The sequence below is a fragment of the Lutjanus erythropterus genome, chromosome 9, assembly GCF_056507025.1.
Source record: "Lutjanus erythropterus isolate fLutEry1 chromosome 9, fLutEry1.hap2, whole genome shotgun sequence".
NCBI lineage: Eukaryota > Metazoa > Chordata > Actinopteri > Lutjaniformes > Lutjanidae > Lutjanus > Lutjanus erythropterus.
The window spans coordinates 31,875,014-31,900,030 of NC_139325.1; the positions used below are offsets into that span (position 1 = coordinate 31,875,014).

The 25,017-nt window shown below is 39.3% G+C and overlaps 2 protein-coding genes across 2 annotated transcripts in view; both read right to left on the minus strand.

The window, feature by feature from the left end:
• Positions 1-2,591: 2,591 nt before the first annotated feature.
• On the minus strand, positions 2,592-8,663 carry ddx61 (DEAD (Asp-Glu-Ala-Asp) box helicase 61). Its single transcript, XM_084727132.1, has 11 exons — positions 7,785-8,663; positions 7,259-7,322; positions 7,006-7,110; positions 5,704-5,833; positions 5,288-5,434; positions 5,016-5,110; positions 4,805-4,927; positions 4,587-4,715; positions 3,445-3,625; positions 3,239-3,340; positions 2,592-3,083 (listed from the first exon to the last, which is right to left on the minus strand). The coding sequence occupies exons 1-11, from the start codon at positions 7,961-7,963 to the stop codon at positions 2,887-2,889; spliced, it is 1,452 nt and encodes a 483-aa protein (XP_084583258.1). The 5' UTR covers positions 7,964-8,663; the 3' UTR covers positions 2,592-2,886.
• A 3,247-nt stretch (positions 8,664-11,910) lies between these two features.
• bcl3 (BCL3 transcription coactivator) overlaps positions 11,911-25,017 on the minus strand; it is a 30,654-nt gene continuing 17,547 nt past the window's right edge. The window contains exons 4-9 of the mRNA XM_084727134.1: positions 18,042-18,243; positions 14,682-14,770; positions 14,476-14,553; positions 13,924-14,091; positions 13,403-13,502; positions 11,911-12,655 (exon numbers count right to left, since the gene is read on the minus strand). Coding sequence (XP_084583260.1) covers positions 12,537-12,655; positions 13,403-13,502; positions 13,924-14,091; positions 14,476-14,553; positions 14,682-14,770; positions 18,042-18,243 — 756 coding nt within the window. The 3' untranslated portion in view covers positions 11,911-12,536. The remainder of the gene's footprint in view (positions 12,656-13,402; positions 13,503-13,923; positions 14,092-14,475; positions 14,554-14,681; positions 14,771-18,041; positions 18,244-25,017) is intronic.

The window sequence follows — 25,017 nt, forward strand, 5'->3', positions numbered from 1 at the left end:
TTCCAACTTTGGTTCCCTTTTGAAGGATGTTAATTTGGTTCAACTAAGGAAAGTGTACAATCCGACTAATTTGACACTGCATCCCTAAATCTCTGCAACAAAGTTGGTGGGAAAAATATTTTATAACCAACAGGAATGATGGCAAAACCTACAAAAATATCTATGCACGGTGGCCACATTAGGTACATAAGAGATAGTTTACCAAAATTGAAAATTCAGTCATCTTCTCGTCCTCGTGCCAAATGAAGGCCGGGTTTAGTTTTATAGCCCACAAAACACTGCTGGAAAAACAAAAAAATATCTCCATACTGCTTGTCTGGTGTAATCAATGTCTCCTAAAGCCCCAACCCTGACTTGAAAGATGTCATTTACACCATGTTTTTAGCCTCAATCTGGAGTTTAGTTTTTTTTTTTTTCATTTGAAAACTAGTCATGATTCACTTCTGCAACGCTCTTTTTCCTGTGAAAATCCAACAGAGTTTATAGACTAAAAAAAACCAAAACAAACTCCAACCTTCAGTCGGCATCAGCATAAGTAGATAGCAACTGAATTTGACTTTTTCAGTAAACTATCCCCATCTAATCAACCACTCACAGCATAAAAGCAGGCAGATATGGTCAAACACTGAAGTTGTTCAGACCAAACATCAGAGTGGGGGGAAAGTGTGATTTCTCTTTTCTTTTTGGCAATTTTTTGGCTACTGAATACAAACTGTTTGCAGAACCTTTTTGAATTACTGCTGCAGACCATAAGAACACCTTTATAGCCAGTCTACCAATTTGGCTACACAGTCATCAGATCTCAAATCATACAAAACACCTTTGAGATGAGGTTAAACAAAATCAGCAGCAACTGCATGAGGCTATCACATCTACATGAACCAGTTTGACTAAGGAATGTTTCCAGCAGCTTGTTGAATCCATGACACAAATAATTAAAGCTACCGTGATCCAGTGCTGGACAGGTGTATCTAATTAAGTAGCCACTGAGGGTAAGTTTTTCCCCTTTAAAAGGTGCTCAAAAGGCATGTCAGCAGGATGTGACCATGACTATATGTAGTTTCTTCACAGCATGAATGTGAGCTAAGCTCTTTCCTTTAGGTTTACCTTTGGTTTCACATTTTCATTCTTACAGTAAAGTACAAAAAAGTAATAATTTCTGTCTATTGTTGAGAGTAGCTGAGTTCAATGTTAATCTTAATCACCAGGCCAAATCACATGTGCAGTGACCATCTCTGGCAGCATGGCAGAAGGCGATTAAAGTGGCAGTTTTCAGTGGGGAAGGTACCGGTTTACTAGCGTATGCACGGACAAACTGCTGTAAACTACAAATGGAAATGAAAAGAAAACTAAAAATAGATGGAAAAGTCATGAACAGAAATCTTCACTTGGGATCTTGTGTGATGCCTCAGTATTATGTGACGAATGCCAGGCACCGTGTTCCTCCTGGAAAAACAAACCACAAATGCCGAGTTAGAATTCCTAATGACCACCATGTGAATGAGTCACAGCTTTAGTGAACCTGCAGAGCAGACAGCTGGCTGTGTGTGCTGATCAGCTCTGTCCAAATCTGTGTTGACTGCTGTTGTGCAGCACGAGGACAACAGTTAACCCCTTCACCCGTAAATCCTGTAAAACTTCAGTTAATCTTCTTGATGAAAGAGGATATTATCCATTAGCAAGGCTACTAGTATTTGCTCTCCTTCAAGCAGGAGTGTCAAGACAGTGTTTCTTGTGTTACTGGTTACCAATTTAACGCTCTCATTCATATACACACAAAACGCACCTAAGCCAGAATGCAGAAATCAACAGATTCTCTCTAGTTTTATCATTTCAATTATTCATCCATTTCCCAAATAATGTGCTTTTAACCTTTTATTTACTAGTGTGTTCAAAGTGTATTTATGACCAGAAGGCCACCAGTCATTTCCTGGCAAAATGAAGCCAGACAGTGAAGTAAATAAATAGAACCTGCCCCCCACCCCTTCATGGGCCACAGATGAGGCAGCTTTACACCTTCTTAACACCAGACACGCAGAGGGTTGAGCTGACACTCAGTACTTTTTAGGTGTCAGACAGTCAGCTGAAATGTATCCTGTGTGTCAAGTGTGAAAAAAAGGAAAATCCCCCTTCATTCGAAATGTGAACTATATTAAAACTGGTTTACCTGGGTTCATCAAAACAGTTGAAGAGATAGTTGGGATTATTTGATGTGGGGCTGCATGAGTTAGTTATTGATAGTCTGTGTATAAGCTTCAGCAGATGGCTGACGACATGCACTCAGTTTGGAAAAGCAATGAGGGACACCAGCTTTGAAGCTAAGCCATGAACTTCACAACAACCTTGTAAGTGTGTAACCATTAGATGCTTAAAACCAAACTCTCCCACATACAATACATGGATCCAAAAACTCTGGGACCTTTATCAGATTAATTACAGATTAAATAAGGCTACAAGGCCGCTTTACCTCAACGAACACAGGAGTTGCTGGTCTACTGCCGTCTGACCAAAGTCACACAATAACACAAACTAAAGGAAAAAGGCAGCGGCAACGCCTGCATTCTGCAAGATAAGATAATTGATTTCACCCATGGAATTTAGTTGATTTGGAGAGAGTGATATTTAGCTGACCTAAATATTGATTCTTAAGTGGATTTTTTATTTTTTAACAGCAGTACATTGCTTAACTTCTGTGCTGGTGCTCCTATCTGGTTTACCAGACTAAGGGTGTGCTGACTGGCATCTACTACAGGTAATACATCAACAATTGATAAGTACCATATACAACACCAAGCCAAAAAATCCAAACTATCCATTTAAAAGGTTTATTATCCACCATGACTGTTTTTTGAGCTGTGTGAAGTACTCACCATTCTTTGAGGCTGCTCACAGTTCCTTGTTTTTGCCTTCGTTGCCGTCATCATCTGGGTCGACAGAGTGAAACTCAGCCACATACAGGCTCTTATCGATGCTGCTGGGGATCGGCTTGATTTCAGTAACCAACTGATCCTCAATGTTCTTCAGGTTGTAGCGGTCATCTGAAGTTATTAGATTGATGGCAAGACCCAGGTGACCAAAACGCCCTAAGAAAGAAGAGACATAGTGTGGCTGTTATATGTCGCTGGTAGTAGTAGTGTCATCAAGTGGTGCCGGGTGTGCCTGATTTTGAAAGTGGAAGCTATAAACAAAACTTACTGTTCAAAGTGTAAGAATGTAGAAGAAAAAGTCCAGTCCTCACCTGATCTGCCAATGCGGTGCAGGTAGGTCTCTGCACTCTTGGGGAAATCAAAATTGATGACCACATTTACTGCCTGGATGTCAATTCCCCGAGTGAATAAGTCTACAAGTAAAGATGTACATTAGTCAACCTCCTGACCATTGATAATTAAAATTTCCACTGATTTTCTTTTTTTTTTTTTAAATAATAGAACTCTCTTCACCCACCTGTGCAGACCAGGTTTCTGCACAATCCATTCCTGAAGTCATGGAACACGCGGTTCCTGTATTCCTGCATCATCTTTGCATGAATGTAGAAGCATGAATAGCCTAGCTGGGTGATTTTCTTGGCCAGAAGCTCAACTCTCTGGGTGGAGTTACAGAAGATGATTGACTGATTGATCTGGAGCTGTAATACAAAGATTTATGATTATTATGAATATTGATGACCGAAGGAATAATAAATTTAGAAATGATCAAAATTCTTCACACTCAGTTATCCTATGGGTTTACCTAGGTTACAGTTTATGCTAGTACGGCCAGTGCTTGCAAGCTGCCACTCCTTAATTTTGCTTGTTTACATGTGGCTCTTCTTTTCTTATCCTGTTGTCTTCACTTGATTTTGAAACAAATTTTATTCATAAAATGTCACTGGCTCTCTGCCTGAGGGTCCTGACTCTACGAGGGGTCACCAAAGCTTCACGGGGGTGTGAACCCTTCTTGATTTTAAGGGGTGTAAGAAAACCTTTTTAATAGGCTATACTTCAGGCCTATATGACTACAAGATATTTTTAAAGTTTAGATGTCATTTAAGATAAAGGTTGTGGGGGAGGGGCGGAAGCTTGCAGCATAAGAGCACGGGGAATACCTGAACAAAAGCCACATTTACTTCACTCTTTGATAAACAGCTTCATCCTTCATCACTGATGCAACAGTCATATTCACAATCTGCTAAAAACTAATCCAAACTGCTTGTTTCACACACTTGCAGTCAGTTGTACAAGTTATACGTTGCTCTGTACTATTATTTGTGTATGTTACACAAAATATGAAACATCTATAAAACCTAACTTATTTAGGGGTCGTCATTCTAGTCAATGATAGGAAAAGTGTTAGGAACCAATGCCATTTGTAATCAGTGCCCCAACATGAGAAGCAATCTCTTGCCTTATACCAATGCAAAAATTTCACATTTTTCAAGAGGTATCAAATGTAGACAACATTAATATAGTAAATGGTGTGTTAAAATCAACTGCAATCAGTCATAAATATTTCAACAACAGAGGTCAGCCTCTTATTGAGTTACTGTCTAAAATGATGAAAGCCTTTTCAGCTTCTTATTATGCATATGGTAGATGCTGAAAACTCACCCTAGAAAACAGTGTGTTGAGACAGTGGACCTTCTGTCTTTCAGTCACGTAGGCATAGTACTGAGTGATGCCCTTCAACGTCAGCTCCTCCATCAGGTTGATCTCGTAAGGCTTTTTCAGGTGCTTGGTCTGGACAGAACATTCATATTGTATTATGATGCGCTAACAAGATTTTTAATTTTATCTCCTCAGAGAATCAGACTGCTGTGAATTCTCACCATGAATTTCTGCACACTGATGGGGAAAGTGGCAGAGTAAAGCAGGATCTGACGTTCCTTTGGCAAGAAGCTGATAATTTCTTCAACCAGGCACACAAAGTCCTGAGATAGCAGCTTATCTGCCTGAAAAGAGATAATTGAGGAAAAACCGTTTTAAAAACATGGTCAACCATCCTGAAAAGTGAATTTAGAAATTAAGAGTCAAACCCACCTCATCCATCACCATCATTTGGGTCTTATCCGCCTTTGCCACACCCTTCTTCATCAGGTCTAGTATCCTGCCAGGCGTAGCAATGACTACATGCACTATTAGGAGATGAGGAGGTACAAAAAGCACATCAGTTCCATAAAAAAGAGCTGCACAAATGTCTGACAAAAAAAAAGACTAACAGAACTTAATTTCAAAGAATACAAATGAAAGAATCGCATATCTACAATCTTCTTCCTGTTCATTTTACTGAATATTAACAGAACGACCGGTACCTGTCTCATCAAGACGCATGATGTCATCCCTCAAATTAGTGCCACCCGTAGTAGCCATGACTTTGACCCCTCCAAGGTGCTTGCTGATCTGAATGCTGATCTGGCTCATCTGTAGGGCCAACTCTCTTGTTGGTACCAAAACTATGGCTGGATTGAAACAGAAATGGGAAGGGCTGATGAAATGCAAGGGTTGGTGGGATGCATGGAGAAAATTAAACACACAAGTGCGCACAAAAACTTTTACTCAGTTTTAGACCAAAGACTTCCAGTAGGAAGAAATAGATATGGAGTAGAACAGTGCTTTGGTCCTGGACTTTTATAATACTACTACTCCCAAAGTAGAGTCCTTCAAAGATGTCTGTCAAACTTCAACTGTTTTTAAAATAGCACATCATGCAGAGGCAGCAGAAACTCACCCTGGATGTTATCCTTCTTCAGGTCTATTCTTTCAAGGAGAGGGATGAGGTAGGCTCCACTTTTTCCTGTACCATTCTTGGCCCGAGCCAGAATATCTCTGCCTGACAGAGCGATGGGGATGCTTTCCTCCTTTTGACAGACAGACAAGTCCAATATGGCAAACAATCGTGAGGGACAACATGCAAGGGAGCTGCAATGTAACAACATAACAAAACAGTAGATACTATATGGACAGGCCAGGGCTCTTACACATTTTCCAAAATTCAAGCACTTTTCAAGCATTTTCATAATTATCCAGCGCCTTACAGCTGTGGTAAATGAGATTTATATACAAATATATGCTCTAAATGCTTATTTCATTTATTTATCACATTAGATGAAATGTTATTGTGCTATTAACAACCAAAATTATGTTTCATGATAGAATTGTACAGAAGGATTACAGATTAAAGGAAAACAGAAGTTTCATGTTTCAAAATGTATCACCGGTCTGTTAGTAGACTTGGCATCATATATAATATGGTTGATGCAATATAAAACAATCAAATAGTTACTAGACAAATGACTTCAACCTCATTAAAAACCTTCTCATTTCCTAAATGTATTTTTCAAGCTAACACTCACTGAAATGAGAACCTCCTGGGAATTAACTGATTATTTTTTTTTTTTTTGTTAATCCAATTCAGTCAGAGAATGATTTATTATTTAAGTTATGCAATTACAATTACAAGCAGTCTCAAGCACTTTATCCAAAAACCAAGCACTTTTCAAACTCTGAAAACATTACATTAAAATTCAAGTCTTTTCAAGGACTTCCAGCATCCGTAACAACCCTGGACAGAGCTAGAACATCCCACACCTAAAACAATTTGTTGCTCAGGTTTAATGGGGAATAGAAAACTAAATTTTGATTTAAATTTTAAAAAGATTTTTGTTGGACAACACACTCTCACAGAGTGCAGGGTGCAGAGTGCAATTTGAGGAGTAGGTTGTAGAAGTGGGAGTGATGAGATTCTGACAGATCCAATTTCTGCCCTATTCTCATGCACATGCAAAAATAAGACATTAGGGCATATTACAGTCAAATGTCTACCAGAGTGTAAATAACTGAATAATTTAGTGTGTGAACCTTCTCAAATTTGAAACATGGACTGTAGTAACAAAACAATGTTCTAGGTTTTAGTGATTGCAGTAAATTGTATAATTCTGAGTCACAAGAAAGGCGGCCTCAACAACAAGAAAATCCAAATCAAGCTCACTTCAGACACAAGAAGGCCCTGAACACTCATTGTTTTATTTACCTGGATAGGGGAGGGTTTCTCCCATCCCATTTCAAAGATTCCCATTAGAAGTTCCCTCTTTAGACAATAGTCTTCAAATTCATTTCCCTTAGTTGATGTAACATCCTGGTAAACCAGAGCAGAAACATGAGATTACTGTTAAATCGGATCCAGAGGTTGATGTGACAGCATTAGAAGCCAGTGCACACTCAATGAATGAAAAACATTTAAAATTCAACACATAGAGTTATAAACAGCATCTTAGTTGCCGTACCGAGGTTTTCATCCTGTTATCTTTTGGTGGAAGCTCCAAGCACTTCTTCCAGTCATCACCAAACCTGTAAATTGTAAAAAATGCATATGTTAAATTTAACTAAATAATAAAATAACTTGCACTCACTGACAAAGGAGGGGCTGAATCCCAAGCCCAACTCTTTTTTCAACCCTAAAACTCTATTTCCATGTACATTACTCACAGAAACTGGGATGCTTGTCAAAATAGGCACTAGGAATTATTCTTAATGCTCACAAGTAATGGAATTTCCAAAAGTACGAGCCATGTCTAATAGAGCTCACAATGGCAAAAAATTATCATAAGACACTGTTGTCTTCTTTTACTGTTGCACACACGTGGTCAACTTTACTGTTTAAGAAATACCTATCAGAAACTTGGCTCTCTGGGAAGGAATTATATTTATAAATTGTATATTCTTGTAAAAATGGTGAAATTACATGACTAACCAAAAAATCCAACATTTCTTTCAATGCACAAGTGAGAGAATATAGAACCAGCATCTTACTTGATGCCCCCGCTGCTCTGAGGAATGCTGGTCATTTTCTGGGGGGCAGTAGGCTGCTGGGTAGTTGCAAGTAGTCCTGTCTGTTGTCCTGCTGGCTTTGTCTGTCCTCTGAGCTGCCCATTTGCTGGTTTGTTCAATCCAATCATTGCTGCTGGGTTTGCTGTTCTTGCTGTTGCCATTGTTCAAATCCTTAACTTGCAGTTTCTTCAGTGTGTGTTATAATTATAGATGCCTCCTTTTCACTGATTTGTTTTGCTTAATGCACCAGTGTAAAAAAAAACCTAAAAGCTGAAAAAATACAACTTTTACTTGTACCTTTCCTCTTTAAAGAATGTATTGTGTACACAATCTGACGTTCAGACCTCTTGAAAAGAAGAGGTCTGCGTATGAATTCTGTCTATTTACAAGACCACTCTCCAAAAAGGGAGAAATTAACATTCATATGAATAAATAAATCAAGTATGTGACCAAAACAACCTCTTACTTTCTTTCACTAAGTATGTCAGAGTACTCTCATCTTTGATTAAATGATTTTCTTTGTGCTCTTGGGAGTATCTTGGCTTTTTAAGTCCAAGTGCTTTGTTAATACATTCAAAATGGCAAGTACCAAAGTATGATCTGCTTGGTCACAGCTCAGATTATTTTTATGTTTTGTTCCTTTGACATCAAAAGTCTTCAAGTGTCTCTGCTGGATTTAATACTGGCTCAAAAAGTCACTCCAGCAATATATACATGGACAGTCCAGTTTAAATGAATATGGTTTCTTGTTCCAGTTTCCTTTACTTCTGTAGCAAAAGTTGAGATGGCCGTCTGCAAAGTGATTTGATAATCGGCGATCAACAAAGAAATCCAGGTTACCTGTCAGGTAATAAACAACATGGGTGGTTATTCTGGGGCAAGCAAAGATATAACAGCACATTCAACAGTGAGCACCCCAAACTAACATTATTCAAAATCACTTGAGATCAATAACACGGGGCTGGGCAATATAACGATACATGGATATCAGGGGTGCAAAGGAAGTACACATAATTGAACTTATTTGAGTATCTGTACTTGAGTAGTTATTTTTTTTTTTAAAAAACTTTTACTTTTACTCTCTACAATTTAACACAAACATCTGTACCTTTTAACACAAATATCTGTACCTTCTGCACTTTACAGTAATTTTGTTGTATTGCATTTCAGGGGAATTTCAGATCATTGCATTCTGCCTTCCCAACATCAAGACTGATTTCCACCCAAATGAATGGGACAATAAGATGTAGAAAAGACCATTCCATGGTGCGTCCATCAGTACATATTACACATGACAAAAACAAAACAAAATATATGATTAGTGGAAATGATCAGTTTTGCATTACAATTTTCATGTTTATTTAATTTTTTTTTTAAAAAGCCTTAAAATCGTGATGAGATATTTATTGAGGTCTGTACCAAACATGTTTTCATTCATTAACAAGGTTTTTAGGCCAGGTTACCCATGCAGTAATACTGTATCTTTTCATAATGCTGTTTTCTCAATACGGTTTTCCTTTACAAAAAAATTGCCATTTGGCTCTGGTTCTGCAATTTGGATATTGCAATCAATTGTGCAGTCCTGGTGTATATCAAGATATGCATGTGTGTGTGTAGCTATATCATACATTTTAGATGTACACAGTCTATCTTTGATAAACTAGAACAAACAATGCCACTTTCAGCAAAACCATCAAATGTCTGCAACAACAGCTAGGCTGCAATTTAAGGCACTTTAAAAAGTCAACAGGTATAAATTACACATTCAATCAACTTTGTTTAATGTTAGCAAAAAATAATGCTGTGAAAATTACAGAGCTAGCAGCCAACAGTGAATTGAAATGGCAATTGAAAACTTTCCTATTGAGCTTTATTGTGATGCCACAGTTAAGAGCTAACATGATGCTAACACAAGCGAGCATAACAGTTGCAGGTAGGGCAACATATCAATATTATATTGTGTTGTGATATGTAACTAGATATCGTCTTAGATATTGAAGTTTGTTGTACTGTGACACAGCATGAGTGTTGAATCTTTTAAGGTTGTATTACAGTGAAGTGATGCATTTCTCTGAATTTACCAGACCGTTCAATTATTCATCTTTACCCACTTTACCTTGTCATTATATCCACATTACTGATGATTATTTCTCAAAAATCTCACTGTGTTAATTAGGGATGTTAATGCTTATTCATTAAACACTGATTTAAATATTTTATTAGCTAGTTAGCTATTAATTAATAGTCTAGAAATGGCAACAACTGTTCCTAACTTGACATCGTTTTGTCTGGCAGAGACATCTGGTGAATAAGCAACTTAAAATCAAACTTTTTATCTTATTATTAGTGATTAATGGATTGTCGGCATTTTAAACTACTGACTAAAGAAAATGAACAAACGTTGTAAACCTTGTGTTAACATTTTGTGAAAACGCCAATTGTCCCATTTATAATACAACAAACTTTAGCCACTTTTACCCTTTCGACACAACGCATCATCAGTCACGACCTAACTACATAAACAATACTTATCGATATCGACTGATATCAAACTTCACTGTCGTGACAGTTATGTTCAACGTTAGCTACACTGTTAGCTACTAAATGTTTAACACTTTTGAACGAAATACAAAGTAAAGCTAACCATCACATCGTCCCGTGCAACTTCATTGTCTCTGATCGATAGAAAAGTTAGCTTGAAAGACGATAATCAGCACGACTACAGGCAGCGTTTTAAAACTTTATGCTTAGCAACGTGGCTTTGAGCATCCTGCTGGCAAGCTAACGTTAACGTTAGTTATGCTAGCGTAAAGTCTTATTTCAACAATGAGACGGACCCTGTTTCAAACTGCTCATCGAGCAACGATGCGGATTTCACACGCAGGTCTGGATCTACTCGTCTCACACCTGCTACTTTAACACTTTTATTCAGCCTGATACAACGGCTGAGATAGCACGCTAACTTGTTAGCTTAGCCTGTATGTGTTCACGTCAACGGTACAGTTAGTCTGTATGCTTGAGAAATGACTCTTTACCCAGTCGGAGAGAGATGCTACCTTCGCTTTGCTACATCCAGCCAAAGTCTTCCCCGTTGTGTCGTTGCTTAACGTTATATCGACAGTTTAATTAAGTTTGGTAAATACTCGCTGTTTCTAGAAATCCACCGAGTTGTCTGAAACTCTTTTGTCTCTTCTTTCAACAGTTCAACATGGCCGCGCGCTCGTTTTTGGGCTGGTTGTTTGCGCCAGATGACCTCCGACTGACCAATCACAGCACAGCTTTCAAACTCACAAAGGCTGCTGAGGGATGAGCTGACAAACACACGGCAAAAGTGAATCCGCTGGACTTCTTTTATATATCATCTTTATATAAAAATATTTACAACTGTTAAAACAGCACACATATGCACACAGACAGACCTGAAAAGTACTGTCGATATAGATAATTAAAATAGCAGAAGACGACATTTCACTGTGCAATATTAAGCAGGTCAAGTTACATTGTCAAGCCTTACAGTGAGAAGACTGGATACAATTTTTAAAAAGACTTCAGGCAGGGGTTCTCAAAGTTTTGATGACTTAGTGGGAGCCAGCATATGACTGAGGGCTGCACAAGGAACCTATGAACTTGATGTAGGATTTGTAGTTGGTCTCATGATGGTTTATAACATTAAATCTACCTGATCATTTTGTCTGTCCGCAGAGGTCAAACAAAGGAAAAGTTGATCCATTTTTCCTGAAACCTTTTCTCCTTAATCGTATAGTCATCCCTAGAAAGTATTTGGAGAAGGGCAGGCACTTTCAAAAACACTTGTCAGGTGACTGGCTGAACCGTCTGTCTATCACGTCTAACTTCAACCAACCAGATCAACACTTCATGGATGCTTCTCGCTGTCATCAAACCACACCTGTAGCTGCCAGTAGTCCCTCCTAGGATGCTGATTGGCTGCCACTTTTAGCACAGACACAAACAGCTAACTTGAAGCTTGGCAAGATGGATTCTCGCTACCTCACAAGGTAAACACAGTTTGACACCATAGCTGTGTGGTGTATTAAATGTACGCTATAGAAAATTAAAGTATTAAAATGAACCGTTGATGAAAATATAATGCATGCAGTTCATGTCCCATTAAGGGGTCGCACAAAATGTTTCTGTGGGCCACCACTTTGAGAACCCCTGCCTTTGGGTGCCAAAATATTCCCAGTTCAAGTCAGGAGGGGGCATTTGTTGCATGTAAACCACCCCCTCTGCCTTCATTTACTCTCAGTCAATTGTCCTCTATCAAAAAGTAAAGTCCAAAATATTTACATATTTACAAAATAGGGACTCTGAGTTCAGCGAACCTCATTTACTGACATCTCCAAGTGGTTTTGAAACAGTTCTTTATTTTCAGCCTTGATGCCATGAACATTTCTGGTCCATGCGGAAAAATCCAGCTGATCACTGCAGCAGCTTGTAGGTCACCAGTTTGCTCCCAGTCATCAGGGGAGTACCCCCAGCAGCAATTGGATGAGCAGAGAGGTTGCAAGCCCTCTGTTCAGGGGACACCAACTATGACTGTCTTTAGTCATGGAGTCCAGAAAAAGAAGGCCAGCTTGTAGGGAAGTTAAAATTGCAGGTGCAGTCTTTTGCTGATCTGTCCTCCCTTTAGCTGGATGTCCTTTAGGGCACTTAAGTCTCTGGTGGCTGGATGCGTGGAGGTAGTTGCAAGTTGCACTGGACACCAACTTTAAGCTAGTAAAATGGAAATACAAGCGAAGATGGTGTCTTTGGAGAGTGGGAGTTGCTGTGATGGAGGGTTAGCGGTGTAGTTGAAGGTGAACATCCACGACTGTGGTTGGGAGATGGTGACCCTAAGAGAGAGGAGCACAAATGAAATACTGTTATTTTAGTGACTATTTATATTTCAATTTCAATTTCAATTATATATTTCAATTTGTTTTAATTTATTTTTTAGAGCCGGACAGATTTATCAGTCAGGCAATATACCAGTCAAACATGGGCCTGATATAGGCCTATCACAGATATATCACTATCGGCTTATGTGCTCTGGATATGCACTGATATGGAAACTTTTTTTACAGAACATATAATGCAGAAAACAATGCTTGGGCTGATTTACATTTAGTACAACAGGGAACATTTATGCTCCCTGGCAGGTGCAAATGCTGAGAAGCTGCTTCTTGTTTTATAACTTGCCCATAACTGACTGACAGTATTGAGATAAAGTTATTTGTTTCGGGAAACAGCCTTCTGAGTATTTTTGCACAGTCATATTGGTGCAAAAATCTGTGCACAGTAGAAAAGGCATATTTTCATTCCAGCTCCAAAATCCTCTATGTCAGCCACCATATCAGTAAGTTAAATTTCCCCCTCCAAAATAGGTTTCAGTATCGGTCTCAAAAATCCCCTATCAGTTGCACTCTAGTGTTTTTAGCCTGGATTTGAATGTAGCAACAGAAGTTGCCCCCTGAATGTGCAGTGGTGGTTTATTCCAGAGGAATGCAGCAAGGAATAACTAATTAACCAACATCAAGGGAGCACAAAGGGTCTGATGAATCATATGGAGAAATAAGGCTGGAAATGTATGTATTTCTTACCATTTTCTGTTAAGGTGCTTCCATGTGGTGAGACAGACACACAGTGTTGATCTTGAAGTCTTATCTGGTTGGAGCCTCTCCCTCGTAACACATCTGCTATCTGCAAAAAAAAAAAAAAAAGAGTCTGTTACAGCCTTGTCTGTAAAGACCTTAAGTGAATGTCACAGTGATCTATAATACTGGTGGAGAAAACACTGCACCATCCAGGTCTGACCTCTAGAGGGAAGGATACACACATCTACTTTCCATCTGGCTCCAGCCATTTCTTCCTACTATCCTAACCAGAGCTGAGTCAAGTAGATTTTGCAACTGTTTGCTTTCAATCTGACGTAACTGAAGTAGAAAATTAATGGAATTTTCCATCATGAAATTACAGTGAATGATTAAATCACAAAGAAGTCACTCGTGTCTTTTTTTTTGTTTGGTTTTTTGAGATGATCTAAACTCACAAACATAGAAATAGTTAAGTACAGAATTTCAGAAAGGCCTGGTTCATCATGCATATTTTCTTCTCTGCTCACTTTCTTGTTTTTGGCCACCATCACCGGGGTGTCGTTATGGTAGTTCTTGAGGCTGCTGTCAGCTCCACTCTTTAGCAGCAGCCGCACCGTGTCCACCTGACCTCGGCCACAGGCACCATGCAGAGCTGTGTTCCCACTGTATGACTGGTTGTTGACATCACAGCCACTCTGCGAGAGAAAAAACAGAAGAAGTTGACACAGATGTGATTCATAAGGAAAGACAGAGTAGACGCAGTTCACCGTGGAAAGTGAAACAGAAGATAGATCCATGGAGAGGGCAAGTTAGATCAGATAGAGGAGATGAAGGAGAGAGAATGCTTTAAAAGGAGAGCTGGAGATAATTCTGTCCATGAACTACACATCTGCTAAGCTCTGATAATAAAACTTTAACTATGACTATCTTTGCTCTAGTTCTTTGAGGGTCTTATCTAAAAGAGTGGCAAACTCAGTGTGTAGTTCATGAGCTTGAAAGAGAAAACCAAACTTATCAAATAGAGCTGAGTCACAGCCCTTCCCTCCCCTCCTTCCTCCCTGCCCACACACCATCATTACCTCAATGAGGAAGTGGACCATGTCTGCGTTATTGCTCTCCACTGCGTGCATCAGAGGGCTCTGGCCACTTTTAACGTCCTGATTAGGGGGGAAAAAAAAGTACCATGGGAAAAGTCAGGAAGGAGTGCAAAGACGGTAAATGTAAAAATTTGTGATGTTGTGAAACTTAGTCAGTGCTGAGTCAGTGCAGCGCAGCGGGGACTGACCATAGCATTGATGTCAGCTCCGGCGTTCAGCAGCATTCTGACCAAATCTTTGTGGCTGCGCAGCACAGCCAGATGGAGAGGACTGAGACCTGAGGACAGGGACAAAGCAGAACCTCAGACATACACACAAACACCCATGAACCCGTTTGTATATATACAACACTTTTAGAATTAAAGGTGCTAACTAGAACTATATAGGATTCTCAGGCTTGTCCTATAATAGACCATTTTTGGTTCCTGGTATAATCATAAAGTTTCCACATCAAACCCTTTCAGAGAGTTCTACCTAGAACCCACCATAAAGGGTTATACCTAGAACCATCTTTGGGGATTCTATCCAGAGCCTTTCCACCTCCTAAGGGAGCTAACAAGAACCTGCCCTGGGGGATCTACTGAGAACCCTTTTCATATTGCAAGGGTTTTATCTAGAACCCGCGCAGGGGGTTCTACCAAGAACCCTTTCATATAATGGTACAAAGAACCCTGGATGAAACAGGTCTTCAAGGATTTAAACAATCCTTGAAGAACTCTTCAAGGAGTTCTTTGGATGAAAAGGGTTCTTAATGGAACCCTTAGTCTTACAAAGAACCCTTGACGAACCCTTTCATCAAAAAAGGGTTATTCACAAGCAAATGAGTAGAACCTCAGTCTTTCAGGAAGAACCCTTTTGGAACCCTTATATCTAAGGGTGTACCTCCACACACACAGTATATACTCTCAGAGACACAGGCCAAACAGCAGAGGGGAACCCTGAGGCCCCTTTAGGCCTTCAGAGTAGGCCTAACAAAAGCTACAAAATGTTGTATTTAAATATATTTGCTTTATTTCATGTAATGATTATTCTCCTCAAATTCTAATTTAAACCTCATTTTCTATCAACTTTGCTTCAGAAATTAAAGGGTTACTGTCCTGAAAACAGCAAAATAGAATTATCCAATCAGATTTTTTTTGTTGTTGTATCTAGGCAGAGAAAGGTTTAAGCTGGCTCACTCATTGGTTAGGACTTCATAGATGGGACAAAAGGCCACAGCTTTGTGTGTTTGTTTAGAAAAGCAACAGGTGAATTAATCAATGACATTTTGATTTACAGTGGGTGGGACTAAAAATCACTCCCTTAGGACTTCACGAAGACCAGCCACATCTGGCTCGGGACAAAGCAGTCACAGCTGACACTGTTGCTAGGTGGTGAAACTGATAGTGCTGCCTTTTATTTGCACCCACTTTAAAAATCCCCAGACTGGCAGGACCACCTTGACCTCAAACATATGACACGCTGGAAGTCAGTGCACAGACCTGAGAATCTGTGTGATATAACATTTCTTAATCTTTGTTAGGACTGTTGAAGTAGTGTGAGCTACACCGCCTTAGAGTTGTTTTTTTTTTAAGAGATCTAAGAATATGGTAAAACCTGCTTGACATAAAAGTCTACCCCCCCACCTTCTCTCTTGTCTGGACATGAATCTTCTAATTCATTGTCATTAAAAATTAAAGTGGGTAGACTTTCACTTGATCTGGCTGTCAGGTTATCAGATCTGATCTCTGCAGTACATACAAGCTCCGCTCCACTAAAATGATACTCATGGCCAGAGGACCCTGTGTGTATTCTGGGGGCTTTTTCCTGTACCCACGCTCGTTATTTTCACAACATAAATGTCTCCCGTGCTCCGACATGACAGACATGCTCTGCAAATTTGAGACGTGATACTGAACGACCACAGAGGAAGGACATGCCCTCTTCTCCCTCCCACACACCCAAAACAACCAACCTACGTAAAAAAGGGTTTACATTTCTCATATCCCCCATCGCAGACAAACACTAGTAATGACGTCTGTTTTGGGACTCTGGGTGGTTTGGTTACCATGTTGATGGTTGTTCACTTACTTACCATTTTTGTACATGTATTGTCAATTTCTCATATAATAATAAAATAAATAAAGTATCTGCAATATTTGTGAATGTAAACTGGGTTACAAACACTGGGGGGGGGGTCTTTGAGAAAAAGGCAACTTATAATGATGACCCACATTTTTTAAAAAAAAGATCATATCTCATATAAAGATATATTTGTCTGTTTTCCAAACTGCAGGTTTTCCTTAATGAGTGCTTGCTTAGGTTATGGCTGACTACTTTTACATTTTACACTAAAAAAGGAAAGCAGAAGCACCTGAAGTTAAAAGTAACAACACATTTTAACAAAAAATGTTGTAGATATCAGATCTATTATTTAATTAAGGACATTTTTTGAGGCATTGTTTTTCTTTGTTTTTTAACAGTGGCATAAATATTGTACCATGGATTTTTTATTTATTGTTGTACCTTGAGTTTTTGTTTCATTACACCCTCACTGCATTTAAAATAATAATAGAATTCTAAATTTACACATAAATCCTATTATCCTTGATTTAAATTGGCTTTTACCATTACTGTCAGGCCTGCTGACTGTATCTTCACATGCAGGTTTATGTGAGCGGCGGCGCAGGGGAACATCCTCCGTTGCAACGCCTGACAGTGCAACACATCACTTATTACGACACGTATTCTGTGCTCTTTCTCTGTGATTGTAACTTCTCCTTGACCCCTGTCCTCCCACTGCAGTCATCAGTCACCCTGCTGTGGCGAGACGTTTTTTTAAGGCCACTTTCGCATTTTTCTTTTTAATTTCAGTGCAGTATGAGCACTTGCAGGTCCCTTAATTCCACTGCTAACACTGTTAGAATGATAGACTTTCCTTTATGGATCTCCGAAAGCAGTATTTTAATCTCCAAACTTGTAAATTGTGTAATTTATTTGTACTTTTTTTGACTATTTGATGCCATTTTCATGAATGAACACTGTCTGACATATGGGGAAGGATGCATAACCTGATGTGGTATTATTGGGACATTTATAATGCTAATTTATTACATGGCTTTAGCCTGATATTAAACTAAAACAATCAGACAACTCAGCAGAGGGGGTGGACTTGATGGTCTGGACCTAGTTTTCTTAAATACTTGATTGCGTTCTAAGGTCTGTTATTTCTGAGTAGCAGACAGTTGCTATGTAGAACAGACTGTTGCTATGAAGAACATGTCAGTTTCATACGAGCTCACTGTACAGAAAAAAGAGCAAAATCTTCTTGCGTGAGGCCCGTTGTCTATTTATAATGTCCAATTGTATCAAAAACACTTAATTTGATAATGACTTTACATGTATTCATCAAATTAATCACAGGAAAATCATTGAGGAGGAAATGGTTACAAACAAAAACAAGGCTTTGTCAGATTAAATAACTTAACAAGAAGAGTTAATGAGTCATCCGAGATCTTTCTTTGTTAAGAACATCCTCAGTACAGTACATACCCAGGACTACAACTCACCCTCATAGTTTCTGATCTCCAGGCATGTGGAGGAAGAGGAGTGAGACAGAACAACAGACAGACAGTCACGCTGGTTGTATTCGCAGCAGAGGTGGATCGCTGTTTGGCCGTTACGGTCCAAGGCAGCGGGGTCGGCCCCCTCTCTCAACAAAGCCTCCACCATGTTCGCCTGCTGGGTTATCACTGCCAGATGAAGGGGGGTCTGAGGGGGAAGATGAGAGCAGAAATGACAGTTTAGACAAACCAGTGTATTCAGGTCCATAACCACAAAAGGCAATACTCTGTGTCTCAAAATAGTTTTCATTTTTCACACTGCAGGGGACACTGGACAGCATTCAGTGAGCGTGACCCCCCCCCCCCCACTAATGCCGAACAATGCTCCCACTCTCTACTATCCTAACAGGCATCTCTCTCATCGCTTAAAATTTAAGATAAATGACTTTCTTATTCTTATGTATAGATGCCATTATTTTGAAACAAGTACCCATCTTAGTGTCATTGTTCCAACTAAAAATGTTCGTTTATTAGTGGAAATCCCAGATCCTGATTGCCACTAAATCTAATCATTTGGTCACTCCCCCAAAGGCTTTTTTGTTGACTTTCCCCAACTGCAAATCGATCAAAGGAACAGTTTGACATTTGGGGAAATACACTTATTTGGTGCTGGAGGGTTAATTGAGACAAGTGATACCATTAATGTCTGTATGGATGAATATAAAGTAAGAGCCAGGAGACAGTTAGCTTAGTATAAAAACTGAAAACAGGGGCAACCAGAGAGCCTGAATCAATATGGAGATAAAAAAAAAAAAAAATACACCTTTATAGCTCACAAATTAACATGCTACATCTTGTTCGTTTAATTCGTGCAGAAATCAAAGTATAAAACCAACAAGTAACCATTTTACGGGGTCACATGCAGGAGTATTTCTGGGCTTGGTGTTGACAGGTGGATTGTTTTTACCTCTGGACATAGCCAATCTAAAGGCTTCTGTAACTAATTCACAAACAGCAATTAATTCATGAGTAACACAGTCAAACAGTCAAAAAAGATCCCCCACAGAGCATATGGGCCTCATGGCCTCGACACCATACGCAGCGCATCTCGCTACCCCGGTGCTGACAGCACATGGAAGAGCTGCGGACTTGAGGCCTTGGAGCACGTCTGTGACCACTAACGGTCACAGAGGGATGCAAAAGGGCCGCATGCTGCTGGATTTCTTCCCAGTAAAGTGAGCGCTTGCAGGATTGGGAAATCCCACATTCAGAGAGTCATTCATATTTGCATCATTCATATTTGCCTGTTTAGGCACAATGGCTGTGGTGTTTTAGTTCTGGAAAAAATAAATTATTCATCTGCTTCTTGTGAAGTTGACTTCTGTTGACTGAGTCTGGGTCCCCGTTCGACTTTTCCAATCGTACCCTGTGTGATCAAGTTTGTTTTGTATAATAAATGTTACTGTGATTTAAAAATGAACATGAAGGCTATAATATGTACCATTTCCAACAATCATCAAACTCAGACAAGTCTGTAATTTATTCAAGATAACTGCCATCTGTTGCTACCTAGTTGCTAGTTGCTATAACTTCTTGGAAAATACAGGATACATCAGATATGTCAGAGAGTGGGGAGGGAAGTGGGTGCATGTGACGCTCTTAAAAACAAGATTTCCCTGGTGTTTTTTTAAAAGTGAAGATAACAACTTGATCCTATGCCACTTCACAAGAAATTACGTCTTTTGTTATTGTTTTAATGTGAGACACCCCTAGAAACAGAATTTCTGTATTGTGCATTGTTAATGCAAGTCGTACAGACCTGAAGGTGGTACCATCTCTTCTCACTCTTAGCAACAAAGCAAACAAGCATATTTCAGAAAAACTTGAATTATTCCTTTAAATTTTTTAGATATTCTGCTGCCAGACATACTGACAGACAAATTAAGACTAGTAAAATGATAAGCTCTATGGTAAAAGTAATAAATACCAGACAGGAAATGCTACAAGGTATACATTTACAAAATCTTAAAATCCGCTCATTCTGGTAAGTGAGGCTGGAGGAAGTGAGTTATTGTTCTGGTAAAGGCCTCCTTTCATCTCTAACCTGTTCTACAGGTTAAAGGTTAGAGACACAATAAAACAATGCCTGTAAGGACAGGCCAACGCCTAAAATAAATCAACAAGGAACTATGTCTTGTAAGATTATCGTTATTACACATCAGATCACAAGATACAGACACATGTATTACGTGCCTATACACAAACAAATGCACACACACAACGCCAAAATTCATAGCTGACAGCAATCAAATCAAAGTGGCTCAGTGTCAAAGATGAGACCTTTGCACTGTAACTCAGAGCAAACAACAACAACAACAGCGAGCCTCACATGAGACTGTGAGATTAACTCAAAATGAGAAGGAGGAATCTGTTCTAAGACACAAACAGTCTGCGAGGACAGGAAAAACAAAAATTACACACAGTTCACCAGGTGGTTGCCTGGACGAAGCTATTAAATAACTTGGGCAATCTCGGATGTTCCTCTGGGTGAGGTCAGCATGTATCATCCTGTCGATAATTATGTCAGCTCTGTCCAGGGAGAAGTCACTGATGACCTGCTGTTTAATTTAAGCAACGCAACAGTTTAATCATAAAGGGAAGTCTTTGAACCTGGACTTTTTAGCTTCTATGCAAGTTGCACAATAAACGCAGCAATCAGGAACAGATAGTTGTTCCAAGTTTCACTTTTGCCGTATTAATACTGTACTTGTGTACTGTGTGTGTGTGTGTGTGTGTGTATGTGTGTGTGTGCGTGCTGAGGGTTCCAGTAAAGGCTATTAAAAAAAGTAGTCGAGCAGTGGGAGAGTGTCTTTGTGGAATTCCTCCAGTTTGTCAATGACAGTGTTCCTCCCTTCAGCTCCTGTTTCCCTGAATTCTCTGACTCACACATACATTTACGGATAAAACACACACACAAAATTGCACACACACACACACACACACACACACACAGTTTTTTTAAAATCTTCCTAAGATCAGAATTCACTGTTGAACGAATGTTGTAAAAAGCAGCCATACTGCTATTTTTTCACCCAACAGAGCACTAATGAAACTCATACTACTCAAGTACCTCTGATTCTGACTCTGAACTTAAAGATATAATACACAATGTTTGTCTAATAAACAATGTGTAGACTTATATAAAAATAATCCCTTTTAACCATCACTTATGACCCTCTACAAGTGTGTGGTTGTGACTTTATCTGCAAAGAGTCTACATTCTGCCTTATTTTTCTCATTATTTTGCTGTGCTCTGGGCACTTTATCAACCCAAAACATCTGTATTTGACATCCTGGTATCTTTCTAGTGTGTTTATGAACAGCTCAGAAAAATCCTACTGATTATACCTTTAAAGATACTGCAAGGAACTTTAATAACATTAATAATAATAACTAAATGCTGATTTTTGAGGCCCCTGTAAAACAAATCTGCAGTGTTTTGACTGCCATAACCAGGAAATATAACGTCATAAAGAAAATTATCTAAATAAAATTCTCCTCCTTCTTTTTAACTGGCAAATGCACAGTTCATTGTTACTTAGTCTGGGAAAATGTAAACTACTAGAGCTGCAACTATTAATCGAATACTAAATTAATCACCAACTATTCTGATAATCGGTTTGTATTTTTTTAAGAAAAAAACAAACAAACTGTGATTCCAACTTCTTAAATGTGAATATGTTCTGGTTTCCTTAATTCTTTATGACAGCAAACTGAATATCTTTGGGTTGTGGACAAAACAAGACATCTGAGGACATCATCTTTGGGTTTGGGAAACATTTCAATCATTTTATTGAGATAATAATCAACATATTATATGGCAATGAAAATGATGGTTAGTTGCAGCCCCAGGATCCGACCTAGTGGTCGGCATTGAGAATGACTACATAGAAACAGCCAATCTTCTCGTGGATGGTCTTGTATGCTTATGTAGGTCACATAGAGGCAACGGTAATAAACATAAAATCAGTATGATTTGTCCAAGCTGTTTGTAAACGCACCAGAAAGATGCCAGGATGTAAAATACAGATGTTTTGGGTTGGTAAAGCATAGCACAGAAAATTAATGAGAACAATAAGGAAACACAGGCAGAGGGCAGGAACTCTGCAAATACAGACACCACCACACACTTCTATTGAGTTATAAGTGATGATTGAAAGGAATTATGTTTTTAAAGAAATGTTGCATATTATACCTTAAAACTGTGACTGCTATAACCAGTTAAAACCTCCTTCTAGCAGGTTTATACCTTCCACTCTAAGGCCTTTTAAGGCCTTCAAAATAGACCTCTCAGAGTTGGCAGAGTGTAGCTGTGGCTTCCTGTAAAAGATTTCAGAGTGACTAAAACAAAAATCCTGAAAAAAGATAAGAGGAAGGGTGGGGAGGCAGTGAGGGGGGGAGAGACAGAGGAATGAGGAACAAACGGAAGTGGCAGAGGGGAGTCCAGGGGAAAGACAGGATAACAAGGGAAAATCCCTGCTCTTTCCCCTGGGTCTGTCCTCGCACACTTACATTCCTGCAAAATGAGTGGATCAACATGAAGGAGCTGAAAAGATGAGAGGAGGTTTCTAGGCATGAAGCACAGCCCCGGGGCTGTAGGCACTGCCAAACACAAAGAAAAGTGGAAGGCAACACCGAGAGACAGACGCTGCTCTTCTGTCGTCCTGTTGCACAAACAAACGTCACACACGCTCTTACGTCAGTGTTGTTGACAGTTATACTGATAGCATCAGTCAGTTCATCAGTTATACTTAGGAAGCCTTAATGCTTTATATGCAGCGAGAGATATGAAAAAAACAGACAGTAGTGAGAGAGCGAGACAGATAGAGCAAAAGCACAGAGAGAGAGAGAGAGAGAGAGAGAGAGAGAGAGAGAGAGAGAGAGAGAGAGAGAGAGACACGCGCATGAAGGGAAAGTCCCTGTAAACTACCCTCAGCGCAAGGTATGTTGAGAAACAGCCCAAAGCCCAGCGAGGGGGGGTGGGTGTGGTCATGTGACTTCTCGGAACGAGGATACTAAAGCCACACAAACACACACACACAGTGCACACACGCACACTCACACTAAAAAAAATAAAATGGCATGCCACCAGCATGCACATAAACAAACTGAAAAGGTTTTATATGAATTGGCATGAAGATTTAAACAGTGCAGTGAACATGTACAGATATGTAAATGGCAGATAAAGCCATTTTTAAATTGTTGCACATCATACTGCATACTTCATTGTAGCAGTGACATGTGAACTTAAATGCAGATGTTTTCATTTTTTTTCTCAGCCAAAGACCCCTTACAAGACAGAAAATATACCAAGGACACCCTCATGTATGCTCCTTTGAATAATTTGACATAGCCATTTTTTAACACTTCTACTTGGTTAGATGAAAGAACAATACATGAGAAATGTATTGGAAATATATTAGACATGTATTAAAAGTATCCGCAACATGCAAAACAGAATACCCATGCATACACACACATTAAAAGGGTGTGTTTCACTCTTAGTGGATATGTAAAATAAAATGCTAATTTTGATTATTTAAATAACATACTATAAAAAAAATAAAATATGTAAAATAGGCCTAATAAAAACAAAAACAGCCTAACCTGGGACTTGAATATGAGGCCCAAAACTAAACTTTTCATGGACCCTGTGGCAGAGTGCCACCATCCCCTGGGGGTCCTCAGACCCATATTTGATAACCACAGCTTTAATGAGACTTCCTTGTTGTAGCTTTAAAGATACAACAAGGAAGTATCATTTTGTGCTGATTTCAGAGGCCCCTGTGGACAAATGCGGTAGTGTTTCCTCTGCCACAACCACAAAATATGAGGTCAGAAATAAAATTATCTAAATAAAAATCTCTTCCTTCTTCTATGTAAGTGGCTAATGTACGACGCTCTGTAACTTTGCCTTGAAAAATGTAAACACAGGCTTGTTTCATGTGATTTCATGGAGAATCTGACCTGGTGGCAGGCACTACAGGGAGAATCGGTAGGATTGGTCCAGCTGTTCATAACTGCACCAGAAAGATAGTTGATTGTTGGGTATGCTCGTATAGCCAGACCTACCTCCACAGCCACACATGCTTATTCTGCCTTGTTTCTATTTCTTTAAACCCATGACTCTTGGGTCTTGGGTGGAACTAAGCCCAGGGTGCAGCAACAGTAAACCTGTGTGTCAGGGCGGCCTTGTTTTGGTGGAACATTTGAACACTGGATAGCATTAAAATAGCTAAATCATCGCAAAAGAAAAGGTAACGGCCGTTGTTTTGTTTACATTCATACCATTAGCAATCCAGGCGGGAATTAGCAATTTTCAGCGTGAATATTGCTAGATCAGAGGTTGATGCCGCCTAAAACAAACAGCCAGTAGCAGGTTTATACTGGCAGAGTACATCCAGTGAGTCAGACTAATGGCTGGGTTTCATTCTCATGATGCCAAATACTGACGTTTTGGGTTGGTAAAGCATTCAGAGCACAACAAAATAAAGACAAAATAAGAGAATACAAGCAAACGGCACAGCCTCTTCAGATACAGCCATCAAGACACACTTATAGTGGGTCATAAGTGTGTTCATATGAGTCTATACATTATGTTTTTTTTAGGTAAATATGGTATATCATGCCTTTAAGAATAACTATATAGAAATATCCTATCTTCTTGCAACTGGTCTTGTTTGCTTGTGTAGGTCATATAGAGGCATCAACATTAATTTGAGACTGTTTCACACCAAGTTAAAAACTCCTTGTACTGGGTTTAATCTAAAGCACATGACCATTAGTGCATGCTTTAGTGTGGGTGGCCCCGGGGGACTGAGTCCCCAAACCCCACTTGTGTCAGTGCCACGCACTACACCATGACCTGTATCAAGAGCAGAAGAAAGTAGACTACTACAGTGTGTGTTTGTGCAGCCACACT